General features: G+C 45.2%; 1 protein-coding gene across 8 annotated transcripts in view; it reads right to left on the bottom strand.

The window, feature by feature from the left end:
• Positions 1 to 18,861, bottom strand: part of mapk8ip3 (mitogen-activated protein kinase 8 interacting protein 3) — a 195,222-nt gene extending 176,361 nt beyond the window's left edge. For all 8 annotated transcript variants that reach the window (XM_041206011.1, XM_041206015.1, XM_041206014.1 and 5 more), the window contains exon 1: positions 18,404 to 18,861. In XM_041206011.1, the coding sequence (XP_041061945.1) occupies positions 18,404 to 18,703 (300 nt within the window). In that variant the 5' untranslated portion in view covers positions 18,704 to 18,861. The remainder of the gene's footprint in view (positions 1 to 18,403) is intronic.
• Between the last annotated feature and the right edge of the window lie 1,072 nt (positions 18,862 to 19,933).

The raw sequence follows: 19,933 nt of genomic DNA, 5'->3' as shown, positions 1-19,933 counted from the left end.
GAAACACTACAAAAGCCTGCACCCTAAAAAATTGGGTGCCCAGTTACTACTCTGCAGAATAGAGCTGCTCTCTCAGAGTTGCTAACCCACTGCACATGCAGTTGCAGTGCCTGTAACATCAATCTCAGCAACATCCCAGGCAGCTGCCTGCATCAAAGATGGTGCAGTCTAAAGTCATCCTGAAAAGATATAGACTAACTTTTGATGCCCAACAGGAACAGTTGCAAATGTCCACTCAGCACCCACTCTGTCCACTGGCACAGGCACCGTTTCTCCCACCATTGACTTCATTGTTGTGCGTTCATTGCCCACCTCGGTTGCAGTGCCAGTATCAATGATTTAACCCATATACCTTAATATATCACGCACCTTAATATACCACAAACCATATGCAGCAAGTCCCTGTTTTAAGTTGTTTCGCTTTAATGTCGTGCAGTTAATGGGACGGGTATTCGTGTTTAGCGTTGGGGGGGTTTTATTTTAACATTGTTTCACGCCAGGTATGAAGTAGGGTTGCGTGACTCGATCTGCCCCATTTTGGAGCGTCCTCTCCTGTTCCCAACCCTCCCACTCCCGGCCCTCCCAGTCGGTGCCGACCTTCCCCCTCACTACCTCTCCAGATTGCAGCTTGCCTCCCAGTCTTCAACCCTGCAACCTGAAGCCGGTCTTCCTGCCTCCTGCCACCTACCTCCGAGCCTGCACTCATAGCGAGGCTTCAGGAGAGGGAAGCAGAAAATGGGGGAGGCGGGAGCAGGAGGCTTGGCAAGAGGAAAAGGTTAGCATGGACTAGGGAGGCCAGCGAGAGGGAGGTCAGGGAGCAGAATATGTGGCAAGCAGGAAGTTCAGTGAGCTCGATTAGCAGCAGCGGGCAGGGTCAGAGAGCAGCAGAGGTACCAAGCGGGAGGCAAGTAGAGTGAGTCAGCACATTTCTTTTATCTTTTACATCTGAAAATCTGTTTCTCTTAATGTTGTTTCACTTAAAGGTTCGCTTTTCAGGAACACAACTACAACATTCAGCAATGAATTACTGTACAGCATGATGCTCAATCTCTGATAAGAGCCCTTCTCCATTCCCATTACATTTACTCTGTTTAATCACCAAACACAGCCTTCAAATCTTTGGAACCTCACTGCAGACAGGCTCAAAAACAGCATTTCAGACCCTAACCACAGGAAACTGGGCCTTGGAGGCAGTAACCGGGAACTCCACCACTCTCACCCTGTAGACACCCACACTGAATCCATAGCCAATACTACCGGACAGAACATGGGAAGGAATGGCAGCCAGACCCCCTCACCCCAGCCACTGAGCCTTTGCCTCTTGGTGCCTGTATTGAGTTGGCCAGCTCCAGAGGAAGCCTTGACTTCCCAGTCCTGGGTGGTCCCAGAACCACAACCAACGGCATCAAGTGACCTGGAGGCAGCATCCCAGCCATTAGGCGGTGCAAAAGAGTCCAAGTGCGCATGCATACTTTTGGCTTCAAGCCAGGAAATAGTGTGTTTTGCAAGTAGAGAGAGTCAGCACATTTCTTTTATCTTTTACCTTTATTATTTCACTTACAAATTTAGGAATATAGCAATGTACAGTATTTCAACTTACAAGGTATAATGCTTTTCTTCGGATAAGAAAGTCCCCACAGAATCTAACTATATTATCATCTACCTGCAGTGGGTTGGAAAAACAATTCTTGCCCAGGAACCAATTAAAAACAGATGACTTATTTCATGGACTGCAAGCAGATCGCTTGAAAAAATTTAATTCCTTTTCACTTGCTAACCCAGCTCTGTTAATAATGTAATCTCAGATTCATCTGGAACAACATCACAGGAAATCTGCCACTATTTATCCACATATTATTGCAAAAACTTTAGGAGGCTCGCCCTTCAGATGACCAACACACTACTTAATGCAAAACTCCATTTCACGGTTATGAAATCTTTAAAGAAACAACAGCAGCTTTGCTCTACCAGAGCATCACATACTGAAAACACCTTAACTGGACTTTAAATGAACAGAGGCCTGGTGTTTACCAATCAATTAGATTTTGAAGTCTTAATGGGGCTCAGGACTATACGTCAGCAAAAGAATAGCTGTACTTACATGGCACAATGCTACTGTCAATGTGTATCTTCTCTCTCACTGTAAGCAGCACCCATGAGAGATTTGCTATCATATCTGTGTGTAATTCTTACATTTCAGATGGACATCACTTTTTACACACGACACACTGCCAAATAGAAGTGTCTTTTTTATAAGCCAAAAACTAAATTTGCATCCACACAGCCTCCTTCACAGAGTATGATCATCCTACTGGAGAAAAGAGGTGCACTGCTGCTGATGGCTTTGAACAGAATAGCCTATTCGGTTACCAATAGTGACAGCGGTGACCAGTAAGCTTTTGGGCTGCGTGTTTGAATACAGGGTAAATATGTTTTTCAATTATGCTACTTTTCCAGAGTTCAAAGGAGTGGGGAATAGTTCTTTATGTAGACATTTATCTGCAAATAATCCAAGGTTACAATTTTTCAAAACACAAAGATACATTACAGATCCTCCAAAACTAAAGATGACAAAGCACTTTTTCAGCTATTGGGAAAAAGCATCTCATTCTACATCACCCATTCCCCTGCATGATAGCTACACAGTTTCTGACTATGCTCCAATATCACCCACCCCCACGACTAGGACAGAACACACGCAAGAAATTCAACAACCATCTCGAAGATAGAGATTTCTGATGGCCTGTCCGACATAAATATACAGTTTAGCCTTCCTGATTGGTGCTCAAGACGAGACTGCATGACAACTGCCCTTTTATTCTTCTAGGCATAAGAACATCAGAAATAGGGGGAGTTGACCATTTGGCCCCTCGAGCCTGCTCCACTACGCAATACAATCACAGCTTATCTTCTGCCTCAAATACACTTTTTCACTCACTCCCCATTTCCTTCAGTTCCATGAGGCACCAAAAATGTATCCCAGCCTTAAATATATTCAACATGATAGTATCCAAAACCCTCCGGGGTAGAGAATTCCAAAGATTCACAACCCTCTGGCTGAGGACATTTTTCCTCATCCAAGTCGTAAATAATTGACCTCTGAGACCGAGCCCCCATGTTCTTGATTCGCCATCGAGAGGAAAAAACTCTCGGTTTCTACCCTGTCAAGTCCCTTCAGAATCTTGTATGCTTCAATGAGATCACTCCAGAGAATACAGACCCAATTTACTTAGCCTCTCATTATAGGACAACCTTCCCACCCCAGGAACCAATCTAGCAAACCTTTGCTATACTGCCTCTATGTCTTTCACTGGATATGGAGATCAAAACTGTGCAAAGTATTCCAGGTGTGGTTTCACCAGAGTCCTGAAATTAATACAAAGCTGTGGTTTCACTCCACACAATTCTGGAAGGAACAAACTGTCATTTCTTATCTCTCTTGGTATTCCTGGAATGAAGCCAGAAATAATTTTTTTGAAGCAAGGGAGGGGATTAATTTTTTCATGGTTTCTATTTCCTTCTGGAATTACCTCCATGATCTCTCATACAATTAACAGTCCAACTCACAGTTGAAGAGGAGACTGATGACTGAGGGAGCTTTCTTGTTAGGAGTCATCTGTTTGCCACACTTCACTAATTCTGTGCAAATTACAGAAGTGGAAATAAAGCACTCCCAGCACATAGTTTCTTACACATTTTTAATTCTAGCAAAACATTTCCTATTTCTCATGTTAGTACTTTGGATTTACTGCAGATTGCGATACAAGTATTAGGAATCATGCAGCAAGTACCTGTGCATATAATGGATGGTAAATGTGGTAAAGTGCCTAATTAGGCCGAGTCACTGAATATATTTAAGGAGGAAATAGGTTCCTGGACTCTAAAGGGGTATGGGGAGAGAGCAGGAGTACATTGTTGAGATAGAGGATCAGCCATGATCATACTGAATGGCAGAGCAGGCTCGAAGGGCTAAATGACCTACTCCTGCTCCTATTTGCTACGTTCCTATGTTTTAAAATAAAATGTTCACAAGGCTCTTCAAAAATCTCAGTGAGTAAATTCACTGTGGTGGGATTCAGCCATAAAAATTAGGAAGATCCAGGCTCAATTGCAGCTCTGTGTTTAGTTGATCACAGCTGCAGGTACAATTCATGGGATGCGAGCATTGCTGGAAAAGCCAGCATTTGTTGCTCATCCCAAATTGCCCTCAAGAAGGTGAGATGCCTTCTTGAATGCTGCAGTCCATCTGATGTAGTTACATCCACAATGCTGTTAGGAAGGGAGTTTCAGGATTTTGACCCAGCAACAGTGAAGGAATAGCAATATAGTTCCGAGTCAGGATGGTGTGTGACTTAGAGGGGAACTTGCAGGAACTTTCAGACGCATCTTCTGCCCTTGACCTTATGGGTGATAGAGGTCGCAGGTTTGGAAGGTACTGTCGAAGGAGGCTTGACGACTTACTACAGTGCATCTTGTAGATGGTACCATTGTGCATCTGTGGTAGAAGGAATGAAAGTTTAAAGGTGGTAGATGGAGTGCCAATCAAGCAGGCTGCTTTGTCTCAGTTGGTGTTGAGCTTCTTGAATGTCATTGGAGCTGTACTCATCCAGGCAAGTGGAGAGTATTCCATCACACTCCTAACTTGTGCCTTGTGGATGGTGGACAGGCACAGGGGAGTCAGGAGATGAGAGTTACTTGCCATAGGATTCCCAGTCTCTGACCTGCTCTTGTAGCCACAGTATTTACATGGCTGGTCCAGTTCAGTTTCTGGTCAATGGAACCCCAGGATGTTGTTGGTGGGGTTGCAGGGACAGTAATGCTGTTGGGAATGGTAATGCCAAAGGGAGGTGGTTAGATTCCCTTGTTGGAGATAGTCATAGCCTGGCATTTAAGTGGCAAGTAACATTTGTGCCACACATCAACCCAAGCCTGAATTTTGTCATCTTGCTGCATATGGACACGGACTGCTTCAGTATTTGAGGAGTCATGAATGGCACTGAATATTATGCATTCATCAGCGAACATCCCCACTTCTGACCCTATGAAGGAGGGAAGCTCATTGATGAAACAGCTAAAAATGATGGACTACGACACTACCCTGAGGAACTCCTGCAGTGATGTCCTGCAACTGAGATGACTGACCTCCAACAACCACAGCCATCTTCCTTTGTGCTAGGTGTGACTCCAACCAGTGGAGAGATTTCCCCAATTCCCACTGACTTCAGTTTTGCTAGGGCTCCCTGATGCCGCACTTGGTCAAATGCTGCCTTGGTGTCAAGGGCAGTCACTTTCAACTCACTTCGTATGAAGCTTTTTTATCTATTTTGGGCCAAAGCTTTGATGAGGTCAGGAGCTGAGCAGCCCTAGAGGAACCCAACCTGAGTTATCAGTCAGCAGATTATTGCTAAGTAAATGCCACTTGATAGCGCAGTCAACGATATCTTCCATTAATTTTCTGATGATAGAGAGTAGACTGGGGTGCATTTTTTTTTTGCCAGAGTACATCGGGGCAGTTTTCTACATTGCCTGGTGGATGGCCAGTGTTGTAGCTGTACTGGAACAGCTTGGCTAGAGACACGGTTAGTTCTGGAGCACAAGTCTTCAGCACTACTAGCAGAATGTTGTCAGGGCCCCAGAGCCTTCTTGATTTCACTTGGAATGAATCGAATTGGCTGAAGTCTATCATCTATGATGCTGGTGACCTCAGGACGAGGCCAAGATGGATCATCCACTCAGTACTTCTGGCTGAAGACAGTTGCAAGTGCTTCAGCCTTGTCTTTTGCACTGACATGCAGGGTGCCCCCATCATTGAGGCTGTGAAGGTATGATTCAGAGAGTATGATAATGTCCAACGCGCGATCTACAGGTTCTGCTACATACTGGGTAGGTGGTGTTTTTAAAAGGTTGGGTAGGTGGGTTGTTTGGGAGTTTTAGCACTCCATCTGAAGCCTCACCTTCACCGCTGCACATTCCCAATGAAGCCTCTTGATGTGTACAGTGCTTCTCCAGTTGGTCAGAAGCCAGGGTCTCCAGAGAGTCGATGGTATGTCTCTTCAGGAATACTTTGGAGACATCATGGTCATTATTACTGATATCAGCTTTAATTCCAGGTGTTTTATTAATTAATTGCATTTAAATTCCACCAGCTGCCATGATGGGATTTGAACCTGTCTCTCCAGAGTATAAAACCTGGGCCTCTGCATTACTAGTCCATTAATGTTACCACTATGCCATCGAAGGATTGGGCTCCATTGATATTACCCACACTGTTAAATAGCCCAGCATACTAAACACACAAAAGATTTTACTTATTTTTAAAGCACACAAGGACTGTTAGTTCCTAGACTTGTACTTCACTTTGAATAATGTCTCACAGACACCATTTTAAAAACCACAGATGCTATCATCGAGATAGTTTCAGGTGACCTGATGACAAACTGATGAACCATTAAGGATGGAACCACAGATGCAAAGAATACAGAAACACATTCATTTGCAACAGCTTTGAGCACATAAAATTTGCATTACTTATTGAGTTCATTTAATTCACACAGCAACGAAATTCCAGATCAATGTATCAGAATTTAATATACTTGGATTGAATTCCATGAAATAGCAAATGCCAACTATTTTTTTTAAAGAGTACTCATAACTACCAAAAACAGCACCAATCCAAGCCCATCCAATACACAGACCAACACTGCTACAGCAGCAAGGGAAATGTAGAGCATGAGGGGAAGTCAAGCTATAATACAGGATGCACATGAGGGGGACAAACAGTAATATATGATCGCTGAGGGATATCCAAGCTATAATTACAGACCATGTGGGAGAGGAAGCCGAGAGTTTAGTGTTGTACCTTACCCAACAAGAAACATAAGGAGCCAAGTTGCAATGCAGAACATTTAAGGAGGATTCAACCTGTAACACCGAGAGCTCTGGTATAAAATGTATGACCTGGTGTGGCCCTGTAATCCTAAATGCATCACTTAGTGTAAATAACAGAGATATATGCTCTGATACAGTATTGAAGGGGAACTGCACTGCCGACGCGACATTAAACTGAGGTCCTATCTGCCCATTCAGATGAAGAAGATCCCGTGGCACTATTCGAAGAAGAGCAGGGGAATTGTCCCTGGCATCCTGGCTGATAATTTATACTTCAATCAACATCACAAAAGACAAATTGTCTGGTCATTATCACATTGCTGTTTGTGGAATTTACCATGCACAAATTGGCTGCCACGTTTACTACGTACAACAGTGACTACACTTCAAAAAGTAGAGGAAAGTCCTGCCATTCGCAGGGGTTACATTCCCACAAAACCTTGCAAATGACGAAATCGCTAACGACGAAGATACTTTACAATGGGAGTCAATTGGATCGATTCCAGCCATCCTAAAATTGTACATGCATAAAGGATCAAAAGCAATAAAAACTATGTTTTTAATAAATTTAGAGAAATTCATTGCAGCAATTGTTTAATAAAACAAGAAAAAAGTAAAATTTGTCACTCACACAATACTTTGCTCAAGGAGTGGAGGTGGGCTGTGATCAGAAGTTAAATCACAGCAACAAGGAAGACCACGTGCAAACAACAGCAGACGACGCACATGCAGCATGCACTTTCTACTGCAGAAAATACATCACAATCACCTTCCTTATTCTTTAAGCTCTATCTTGGTGATTTTTCTTTTTTTTTCAGCATTTTCTAAAAATGGCATCTATATTTTATTTATAAAACTGCGGATATGTGAACATTTGGGTCCGCAAGTGGGTGAACTGGTGTACAGAGATTTTTGTGCAAATAAGTGAGTTTGCAGAAGAGGAAGGTCACGAACAGCAGAACTTTACTGTACTTCACTGGCTGAGAAGCAATTTGTGACATCTGGTGATTAGAAAAAGCTCTATATAAATGCAAGTCTTTCTTTTTACTGTACAGAGTTCATGGGCAGGATTTTTCAGATGGCAGGATTTCCCACACCACCATCCAAAGGGTCGACAGGGAACACATCCCTGCCGCAGCCCCACAGCCATGTAAAGCTCCATGGAGTGTTACTGGGCTGGAGAGGTGACTTCTATCCCTCACTCGGGCAGGAGTCCAGCCTCAAAGGCTGCCAGCCAATCTGATTGGTTGGCAGCTCTGTAGCCACTGGTCACTGCTGGGACTACAAGCAATTCCCAGGATCGAAGTGCTGGGAGCCCACAAGACCAGGTAGGTGCATGTTACTGTGGTGGGAATAGGAGGGGACGCCCACAGGTGGTGGGGAAAGGGGGCTGGGGTCTTGATGGCAAAGCCATTAAGGGAGGAAGCACCTGGGGGTGGGGGCCTACCTTGTAGTTGGCACCCAAGGTGGAAAGGGGGCCAGTGATGGAGGTATCCTGCCCCTTTCTTGACCAAGGCATGAGCAAGGTGATCTGTCCGGCTCCCTAAGCCAACCCAGATCCCTGAATTCCTCCCACCAGCCATAAAATTGCAGCTGGCGAGAAGCAGCCAAGGCATCAACTGGGGCGAAAGGCAGGAAGCCACCAAAGATTCACTCGGCTGCCCACCCCGTAAAACTGCAAACAGGCTGGGGGCAGGCAGGGAGGTAGCGAGGAGGCTAGCCCAGGGAATTTTACATGCCTCCTCACTTGCAAACCTGCCAGCCAGGGACCGTAAAATTCTGCCCCTTGGTCTGCTTTCAGATTTAATATTAAGTAGTTGATCTGGCCTGTAATACAGGATGAATGAACTAATATAAAGCAATAATGCACAACTCTTAACATGTCAAGGTACTAGAATGAAATACACACGACTTCAATACTGCACACCTTTGAGTGGTCTGGCTGGAACAGCTCATAACATTTTTCAATTTATTTTATTTTCCTCTTTATTCATTATTACGAACTACTTGCTAATCACCAGCTCATCTACAAAATGAAAACGACTCTATTTAGATGATCATGCTCAATAAAATTGTTGTTTATAGCATAGGTGATGACTAGCGTCCCAAAGGGTGTGACGCAGGCATTGCGGAATAAGTCTCTGGGTGGTGTTTGCTGGACACAATTAGAGCATAATTATCTGGCATCATTCTTCCTGAGAATTGTCCAGTGTCCTAACCAACAGAAGAAATATATTTTTGCCGAACAATGTATGGCTCTTAAAGTTGCTGAACCTTTACTTCTGGGAGAATTGTTGTGCTTATCAAGCTGAAAAACGTCAGCACTAGGGAACAAAACGTTTTGGTGCCTAATGTTAAAGCAGAACCAGAGAGGGTGCAATGCAGAATGAGTAACACATAAACAAAAGCAAAATACGGTGGATGCTGGAAATCTGAAATAAAATTCCCCCGTTAGGCCCATTCTCTGCACTAAATGTAAACACACTCTTTGGGATACTTAATGGATACTGTGAAAATGTTCATAAGTACTTGGAATTATATCACCGTTTCTTCACTGTTGTTGGGTCAAAATCCTGGAACTCCCTCCCTAACAGCACTGTGGGTGTACCTACACTAGATGGACTGCATCAGTTTAAGGCGGCAGCTCACCACTACCTTCTCCAGGGCAATTAGGGATGGGCAATAAATGTTGGCCTAACCAGCGATGCCCACATCCTGTGAAAGAATAAAACAAAGAAAAATGCTGAAAAGACTCAGCAGGTCAGGCAGCATCTGTGTGGGAAGAGAAACATAAAGTTCCCTTTGCCTCATCCAAACCTCATACGTGCATTCTCTCACTGCACCTGTATAAATGTTATCATGAGTAACAGAGGAGAATTTTATCTCCAAAAACCAGTTTTGTGGTGGGCGGTGGGGGAGTTAAAAATTTTAAAAAGGGCAAATTGAACCTGGCCCCAGCCACCTCCAACTTACGGTTTTATCAGGAGCAGAACATTAGCCTGATCTATAGAAGCTGACCGGTCATGAAAATATTTTAATATGGCTGCATGCCTAAGATTTGCTCCCTGTTCTAGGTGTAATGCTGGCCACATTTCCCAATCCTGAGAGAGGCAACAGTGGCTGGATGGAAGAGGCAATTATTTTTCGAGCACTGCTTGTGGGCCAAGAGAAGCAAGAGTGCTTCCCCGCCCCAGACCACCAAGCTTCTCTGCTTCCATCCCTGCAATGAGACAATGACCGATTCTCCCACAACTCGTCACCATCTCCTCCCAAGTTTCCAATTCATCTCCATGCCTGACTCCCACCCCACGATGTCTGTCTCCCTCTTGATGTCCACTGCCCCCTCCCCAGTGTGTGTGTGCACACGCACACACGCACACACACACACACACACACACACACACACACACACACACACACAGACTTGAAGTTAGCGCTTCAATCATCCTGTCCTGGTGGTTTTGCCAATTTCGTACAAATTTCTGCTGCAATATTTGCATTTTTTGCATTGAACATAAACAACTAATTTGTGTAGGACCAAAGAATCCAAAAGGGAAGAAATTTTAATTTAACCCAGGCTGGATTAAACCCAGTTTAGAGATGAAAATTTTAAGATGATAAAACAATTACCAATGAGGGAGGCTGTTCAGCCTATCTTAGTGTATTCATCCAGAAAGATCCTACCCTCCCCCAATTTAAAATCTAATTGTTCTTTCCCCCCGCCAAAGATTCCAGGGTTTTCATTTCCACTAACTTACCTAGAAACCAATTTCAAATGTTGTTCGCTCTGTGAACTTCATTATATCAATGTCGAAGTTATCTTTTACAAGTTCAAACTTATTACCCTTTGTCTCACTCACAATTTGTTTGAAGTAATATTGTGGATTTACTTTCCCCAGTGCTTTAACAATTTTGATAATTCCGAGAAGATTACCTTTCAGATATTTCCATTCCAAATTGAAAAGCACAAGTTTCACCAATCTTTCCTATTAACTCAGCCTCTGACAATAGAGGTCAACATTTATTTTTTTCTCTGCATTACCTCAAATGCTCAAATGTCTCCTTTGCTTTTTGGCAACCAAAGCTCTGCTCAAAGTGCAGTCTAACCACCGCATTGTACAATTTACTTGTAACTTCTGTTAACAGGATCCAAGCTAGTTGGAGAAGCCGAAACCAAGACAGAGCTTTTTTCACTGAGAGTTTATTGACCTGTTCAGTCACACAGCTCTCCTCCCACTCAACCCAGTGTCCCAGCTATCCCCTATTTATAGACTCTTTTTGAGAAACAAAATCAACAAATTAAACTAAAAATCGATAAATCAGAGGGGGGTGGGGCACTGTACCCAAAACAAAAACGTGAAAGGAAACTTACAAAATTAAATCAAAATGTCATTTCCAGGGGTGATGATGCACCCCAGCCCCTGCGGTGTCCACCGATCGTGGAAGGCTTCTAGCGTACCGGTGGACGCTGTATGCTCCCTCTCCAAGGCCACCCAGCCACAAACATAGCCGCGGTAGAGGGACAGACAGTCGGGTCAGACGACCCCCTCAACCACCCAGTGCTTGGACCTGTTGATGGTCACCTTGGCCAGGCCCAGGAGCAGGCTTACAAGGAGGCCCTCCTCTATTCCCCACCCCCGCCACCTCCGCACTGGGTGACCAAAGATCAGGAGCATGGAGCTGAAGTGCAACCAAAAATTGAGGAGCAGTCCCTTCAAAAAATGGAAGGGGAGCTGTAACCTCAGGCTATCTACGCGGGCTCTCCTTAGCCCCAGAAAATGCATGCGGCCTGGGAGTCCATGAACCATCTTAACCTACCATTGCAAGGCATTACTGCATGCAACAACCTCCACCCCAACTCCCTGATGGAGAAAGAGCAGACTCCCACATAGAAAGCTCTCCACTGAAAATCTCCTCCATCGCCAAACAGTAGAATTCTGTCCTGACAGTGGAGGAAGACAAAGAAATGAAGGGTGTGCAGCAGTAGGTGATACAGGAAACACCTCCACGCCAAACAGAAAGGCATGGAGAGAATTTCCATGAGACAGTTCAAATTGTGGGGCTGCGGTTGCCGAGAGAGGTGTCGGAGCGCGGGAAAAATGGCATCTCTGACAGTGCAACACTCTCAGTACTGGCAGCTTGGATTGCATGCTTAAGTCTCTAGAATGGGATTTGCACCAACAACCTTTTGGCTCAAAGGCAAAAGTATGACCCACTAAACCAAGTGTGACATATCCTAAGACCATAAGACATAGGAGCAGAAATTAGGACATTCAGCCCATCAAGTCTGTTCCGCCATTCAATCATTGCTGATAAGTTTCTCAACCCCATTCTCCCGCCTTCTCCCCGTAACCTTTGATCCCCTTATCATTCAAGAACCTATCTATCTCGGTCTTAAATACACTCAATGACCTGGCCTCCACAGCCTTCTGTGGCAATGAATTCCATAGATTCACCACTCTCTGGTGAAAGAAGTTTCCCCTCATCTCTGTTCTAAAAGGTCTTCCCTTTACTCTGAGGCTGTGCCCTCGGGTCCTAGTCTCTCCTACTAATGGAAACATCTTCCCCATGTCCACTCTATCCAGGTGTTTCAGTACTCTGTAAGTTTCAATCAGATCCCCCCTCATCCTTCTAAACTCCATCGAGTATAGACCGAGTTCTCAAACATTCCTCATATGTTAAGCCTTTCATTCCTGGGATCGTTCTCGTGAACCTCCTCTGGACCCGCTCCAGGGCCAGAACATCCTTCCTGAAGTACGGGGCCCAAAATTGCTCACAATATTCTAAATGTGGTCTGACCAGAGCCTTATAAAGCCTCAGCAGCACATCCCTGCTTTCATATTCTAGTCCTCTCAAAATAAATGCCAACATTGCATTTGCCTTCCTAACTACCGACTCAACCTGCAAGTTAACCTTAAGAGAATCCTGGACTAGAAATCCTAAGTCCCTTTGCACTCCAGATTTCTGAATTCTCTCCCCATTTAGAAAAGTCTTTGCCTCTATTCTTCCTACCAAAGTGCACGGCCTCACATTTCTCCACGTTGTATTCCATCTGCCACTTCTTTGCCCATTCTCCTAACCTGTCCAAATCCGTCTGCAGCCTCCCCGCCTCCTCAATACTATCTGTCCCTCCACCTATCTTTGTATCATCTGCAATCTTAGCCAGGATGCCCTCAGTTCCTTCATCTAGATCATTAATGTATAAAGGGAAAAGTTGTGGTCCCAACGCTGACCCCTGCGGAACTCCACTAGTCACTGGCCGCCATCCTGAGAAGGACCCCCTTATCCATACTCTCTGCCTCCTACCAGACAGCCAATCTTCTATCCATGCTAAGTACCTTGTCTCTAACCCCATGGGCTCTTATCTTACTGAGCAGCCTCCTGTGCGGCACCTTGTCAAAGGCCTTCTGGAAGTCCAAGTAGATAACATCCATTGGCTCTCCTTTGTCTAACCTACTCGTTACCTCCTCAAAGAATTCTAACAGATTTGACAGGCATGACCTCCCCTTGATGAAATCATGCTGACTTTGCTCTATTTTACCATGCACTTACAAGTATTCTGAAATCTCATCCTTAATAATGGACTCTAAAATCTTACCAACGACCGAGGTCAGGCTAATAGGCCTGTAATTTCCCGTCTTTTGCCTCACTCCCTTCTTAAACAGGGGGGTTACATTAGCGATTTTCCAGTCTTCTGGGACCCTCTCTGACTCCAGTGATTCCTGAAAGATCACCACTAACGCCTCCACTATCTCTTCAGCTATCTCCTTCAGAACTCTGGGATGCAATCCATCTGGTCCAGGTGATTTATCCACCTTCAGAGCTTTCAGTTTTCCTAGCGTCTTCTCCTTGGTACTGGCCACCATACTCACCTCTGCCCCCCAACTCTCTTGAACTTTGGGTTCTATGTATGTTTCTGTGACTCTGTTGATTGTTACTCTGCACAAGTTGAACATGCTGTTTGTTGAGTCTATTAAGACTCCTACATCTTTTTTAACTTCTGCCTTGGCTATTTCAATACCGTTAATGGAGTATTTGTGCCACCCATTCTTCCTACCCATGTACAATTCTTCTCAGTATTAAATTATAACTACATTGTTCTGCCCACATACATACTTTGCCCAACTGATTAAGTAATTACTGCTATCTCTCAGAATGTAGTGTATTAACCCACTGCACAATGTACCCCTTCAGTTCAGATTTTGCAAATTGTAAAAATAACAAACTCTGAAAATTAAGCAACTCAAAAGTTACTTTTAAAGAACCATCCCACTAAAATCCATTGCAGGTCAATGTAGCTGAACATCCAGCTGCTTATACACCCCTGGAGGAAGCCATTCAGCCTACAGTACAGCAAGATGTATAAGTGGCATGATCTCTCAGCCAGTTTATCACAATCTTATTTCGTATCCCAATAACTGCAAAAAGCAAATTTATATTTGAAGCAATGCTTGTCATTTTGTGTTCTCACATGGAGTAGTATTAAATACTGTATTTAGCAGCCTGACTGCACTAGAGACGGTAATGAAGGTTATTTGCTCATGATTCCTTCCGGAACTCAGCAGTCTGCCTGCAAAGGCAGCAAGCAGCATATGAGCCATTACTTTCCTTTGGGATCATTAAGTCAAGGCCATAACTTAAATGGAGGATCCCTGGCAAACCTGGACGACCAACTGAGAGAATGCCAACATGTTTCACCAATCTGAAAGGGAGGGAAAATATCTAAGGGGACTAACCCATGCCACTTTAATAGCAGTGGATAAGGAGCAGGTCTAAGTATGAGATGGTGGTGCAATAGTAATGTCACTGGACTAGTAATCCAGACTAATGTGCTGGGGACATGGGTTCAAATCCCACCATGGCAGCTGGTGGAATTTAAATTCAATTAACCTGGAATTAAAAGCTGGTCCCAGTAAGGGTGTGTTTGTGTGACCATGAAAATAGCAGCAATTGTTGTAAAAATCCATCTCGCTCACTAATGTCCTAAATCTACCCGGTCTGACTCCAGACCCACACTGTGGTTGACTCTTAACCCTAGCAAGCTACTCAAGGGCAATTAGGGATGGACAACAAATGCTGGTCTTGGCTGTGATGCCCACATCCCATCAAATAATAAAAAAGATTGGTAAGTGCTACATGGCACAGGGAACTCAAATTAGATCATTTCCAACAAAAATATACTATATAAATAACTGCAATGTCACTAAAGTTTTCTCACCTCAAATAGTTATTAACCACTTTTCTACACTGATGACTAAAATGCCAGATAAAATTGAGTCTTATTGATTTTCTATTTCAAATAACACAAATAAACTTGCCTTTAAATAGCAAGCTCAATATAATAAAATGACACAAGGCGCTTTTACAGAAGCATTATCAAACAGAATTTAATACTGAGCTACGTAAGGAGATATTAAGACAGATGAGTCAGAAGTTTGTTTTCAGGAGTGTCCTAAAAGGAGAAGGGAGAGGCAGAGAGGTTTAGAGGGAGGCTATCCCAGAGCTTAGGGCCCCAAGGAAGCTGAAAGCACACTCGCTAATGGTGGGGCCAATAAATTAGGGAATGGACAAGAAGCCAGGACTGGAGAAGTGTTAAGATCTTGGAGAACTAAAGAGTTGGAGGAAGATTACAGAGATAGGGTGGGGCAAGGCCATGCAAAAATATTTGCGCAGTCCTCTAATGGCTTGTAGGTTTCAAATTTTTCCAGCTTCCACAAACTGGGCACATGTTCAATATTGTTACCATGACTCCCTGCCAGCAGATCCACATTTCTACAGATCCCATAGGGCTGGAATACAAGGGGTAATTTTCTGGACACACTTTTGGTGTCATCTACCACTGCCACATATTGGAAGTCGCAACTGCCACCGTACGCTCCTATCCATTGAAACCAAAGGTTGACAAACTATGGCAGCACACCATACTGCCAATATCCACTGGCCACATACAAGGTTTCCCACCATTTCGCCACCCCCCACCCCCTTAGAAAGTTACCCCATAGTCAATATTTCTCCCTCCGGTCATTTCTGAATTTCCTGAAAGACCAAATGTTTCAAGCTTTAAAAAAATTATGTTTGCTTATTGCATCACTCCATGCTGCAGTACCTTTCCTTGGGTACACTACACAAGAGTACACTGGCACTATTTCCAAAACGAGAAATAGGGCGTTCTCCCAAAGTCCTGGCCAATATTTTAAACCGCACCAATCATCATGACAACAAATTGTCTGATTATATTGATGTTTGTCAGATCTTGCTGCATATAAACTGGCTGCCATTTTTTTTTAATTCATTCATGGGATGTGAGTGCCACTGGCTAGGCCAGCATTTATTGCCCATCCCTAATTGCCTTTGTTCAGAGGGCATTTAAGAGCCAACCACAATGCTATGGGCCAGGAGTCATCTGTCGGCCATACCAGATAAGGATGGCAGACTTCTGTCCCTAACGGACATTAGTGAGTCAGATGGGTTTTTATAACAATGGGCAATGGTTTCATGGTCATCAATAATAAACTGGAATTAAAAGTCTAACGAATTCAAATTCCACCATCTGCCGCGATGGTATTTGAACCCAAGTCCCAGAACATTACCTTAAGTCTCTGGATTATTTGTCCAACAATACCACTACGCCATTGCCTGCCCAAATTCTCCCGATTCCTACTTTATAATGATGGCAACATTTCAACAGAAAAAAAGAATTTTCCATCTTGGGGTTGTGAAAGGAGCTAAATAAATGCAAGCCTCTCTTTTTTTCTACTGGGGGGCTTGGTATCTCAACTGAGCTTGTTCATGTCCCTTACCCAATGCCAAGCAATAGCGGAGGCCACTGAAGAGTGTTCAGGAATGGAAATTGGCCAAGATTCCCCTTCCTTTGCCTGGGTACAATGAAGCCTCAGGTTAAAGAGGGGGGGAATATTATTACTCTTACCACTGTCTCAGTCAAAAACAGCTAACTCAACACAAGGTAGATATCGGGCCTAGAACCTTCTTGCTTTATAAGTCTAGGTATGAAACCATGTAGTGCATTTACCAAATCATTGGGGAGCCACTAGTTATTTTCTTTTATGCTGCCTGATCATTTTTTCTACTTAGAATTCAGAAACAGCCTCAAATATTTTAGATTCAGGCTCAGTATGTCCAACAATGGTCCCTGTGGCTTCTTCTGTGTTGCTGAAATTTCTAGGTTCTGCAAGTCTGAAATGTATTCAGTATAGCTTCTGACAACTGTTTCTGCATTTACTGACAGTGTAACAGTCTGCATTCTTCCAGATTCTACTGAGTTAAATATATTCATTGTGGTTCCTCGTAGTTATTCTTACCATACTGAAGACCTATACATCCCTATAATCCACAGGGGTAAATCTGCTCAATACAGGCCCCCAAGTGAAGTTCCACACCCTTCCTGTCTCAAACGATCTGGAATATGCACAACATGGCTCCCTGCATTTTATTTGTCACCTTACTGAATCCACCCTCATGTGACTCAATTGCCACATCAACACCTACTGATCAGGTGCCAAGATCAATGCAAAAATCTGCAAAAAAAAAGTGATTTAATTGTTCTTACTGCAGGTTGGCCCAGACATTTTATCAGACTTCTGTTAGAGCACTGAGCTGAAATCACAGAGATAAGTGCCCCTATCAAACAAAAACACATTTAAGTCGCTGCCTAAACATATATCAGCATATGTAGATGTAGCAAAATTGATTGCACAGACTAGCTGAATGGAAAAACTGACCTAACCCTACGTAGAAGGATTGTTCTCACCAAATTACTACCATGATCTAAAATGGAAACATTTATTATCATTCAGTCTGTAAAACAAGCAAGAGTGTCTCATGACAGTATCATTATCGTCAGCTGAACTTCCAATCTTTGGCAAATACATTTTCCATTTGGTTAACTCAGGGGCAATAACAACAAAATCCCTTCACTGGGTGACAATGATTATTGATAGGCACACTTGTGAGGACACACCATTTGGACAGGTTAGAAAAGGGGCAGATAAGAAACAGGTTAGAAACAGGCAGAAAATATTTAAGTCTCAGAAAATATTTAAGTCTCAGTGCAAACGGGCTGCCTATTCAATCCAATTTTTTTTTTTAAAAAAAGAGTTAAAATGTAAACCAGGTCGAAACGAATTCGATTCATGACGAAGAGTTAAATGCAAACAATGAGGTTAAATGAGATGACTATTTAATACATAGAAAAGTTAAAATGTAAACCACGTAGAAATGAAACGATTGTCTAGATCGATATCAAGGAGTTAAAATGTAAACAATGAGGTTAAATAGGACAACTATGTAATTTAATATCTTTTTTTTTAAAAAAAGAGTTAAAATGTAAACCATGTAGAAGTAAACGGAAGAGACTGGGATGATTAAATTACCACACTTGGGTTGATGCAGCAGGATGAAAATAAGTGATGGACGTGGGAGGAAGGGAGGAGGAGGAGGAGGAGGAGGAGGAATTGATAAATTGAGGGAGGTTTATTTACCTCGGCTCCTCACTCACCTCCTCGGCTTGTTTTCGGAGGGACTTCTCTCGCTCGTACTGGGTGAGGAGCTGCTCGTTGTCCTCCCGCAGCAGCTCCAGCTCCACTTCGTGCTCCTGGTTCTCGGTGAAGACCGAGTCCAGGTTCTCCAGCACGTTCACCACCAGCGGCATCAGCTCCTTCACCACCTCCTCGTCGTACTTGTGGATGAGCCGCTCGAACTCGCGGTAGATGCTGTTGGCCAGGCCGGAGACCCGCTCGGACATGACGGACACCGAGCAGTCATCCTGGTACACCACCCCGTCGTCCAGCTCCATCATCTTGGCCGGAGGCACGGCGGCTGAGGGGACGGGGACGGGGATGGGGATGGGGATGGGGATGGGGGGTGAGGGGGCGGCGGTTGGCCGCGGGAAGGAGCCGGGCTCTGGGAGTGAGAGAGGAGCCGGCAGCTCTCACCGCGTCCCCCAGCTCCTCCCTCCCTCTCTCTCTCTCTCTCTCTCTCTCCACCCCCCCCCCCCCGCCCCCGACAGATCACCCACCACCACCCCTCTCTCCCCCCCCCCCCCCCCCAACCACCACCCCCAAAGCTGTGGGGGGCCACCGGGCCGGGAGGTGGCTCTCCGCCTGTGTGGGTGAACAATAGCGCGGGCTCGCTCGCTCGCTCGCTCCCTGCCTCGCGCTCTCTCTCTGTGTGTGTCCCTCGCGCTCTCTCTCTGCTCGCTCGCTCGCTCCCTGCCTCGCGCTCTCTCTCTCTCTCTGTGTGTGTCCCTCGCGCTCTCTCTCTCTCTCTCTCTGCGCTCCCTCGCTCCACTAGAAAAAAAATCTCCAGGCTCCGCTCGCTGTCATCTGACGTCAGGACGAGCTGTCTGCATTCTGGGAAAGTGAGATCGCTTCCAGCTCACTGCAACCACCACCCCACCCCCGCCTCCTGCATCCAGCTCACTGCAAACATCCCCCCCCCTTCTCCTCCTCCTCCTCCTGCATCCAGCTCACTGCAACCACCACCCACCCCCCCCCGCCCCCCGCAACCAGCTCACTGCAACCCCCCCCCTCCCTGCATCCAGCTCACTGCAACCCCCCCCCCTCCCTGCATCCAGCTCACTGCAACCCCCCCCCCTCCCTGCATCCAGCTCACTGCAACCCCCCCTCCCTGCATCCAGCTCACTGCAACCCCCCCCTCCCTGCATCCAGCTCACTGCAACCCCCCCCTCCCTGCATCCAGCTCACTGCAACCCCCCCCTCCCTGCATCCAGCTCACTGCAAACTCCCCCCTCCTCCTCCTGCATCCAGCTCACTGCAACCACCCCCACTCCCTGCATCCAGCTCACTGCAACCCCCCCCCTCCCTGCATCCAGCTCACTGCAACCCCCCCTCCCTGCATCCAGCTCACTGCAACCCCCCCCTCCCTGCATCCAGCTCACTGCAACCCCCCCTCCCTGCATCCAGCTCACTGCAACCCCCCCTCCCTGCATCCAGCTCACTGCAACCCCCCCCCCTCCCTGCATCCAGCTCACTGCAACCCCCCCCCCTCCCTGCATCCAGCTCACTGC

This window comes from Carcharodon carcharias, chromosome 15 (assembly GCF_017639515.1).
Source record: "Carcharodon carcharias isolate sCarCar2 chromosome 15, sCarCar2.pri, whole genome shotgun sequence".
Lineage (NCBI taxonomy): Eukaryota > Metazoa > Chordata > Chondrichthyes > Lamniformes > Lamnidae > Carcharodon > Carcharodon carcharias.
Note: the sequence above shows the minus strand (reverse complement) of the source record. Positions and strands in the feature narration are given on the sequence as shown.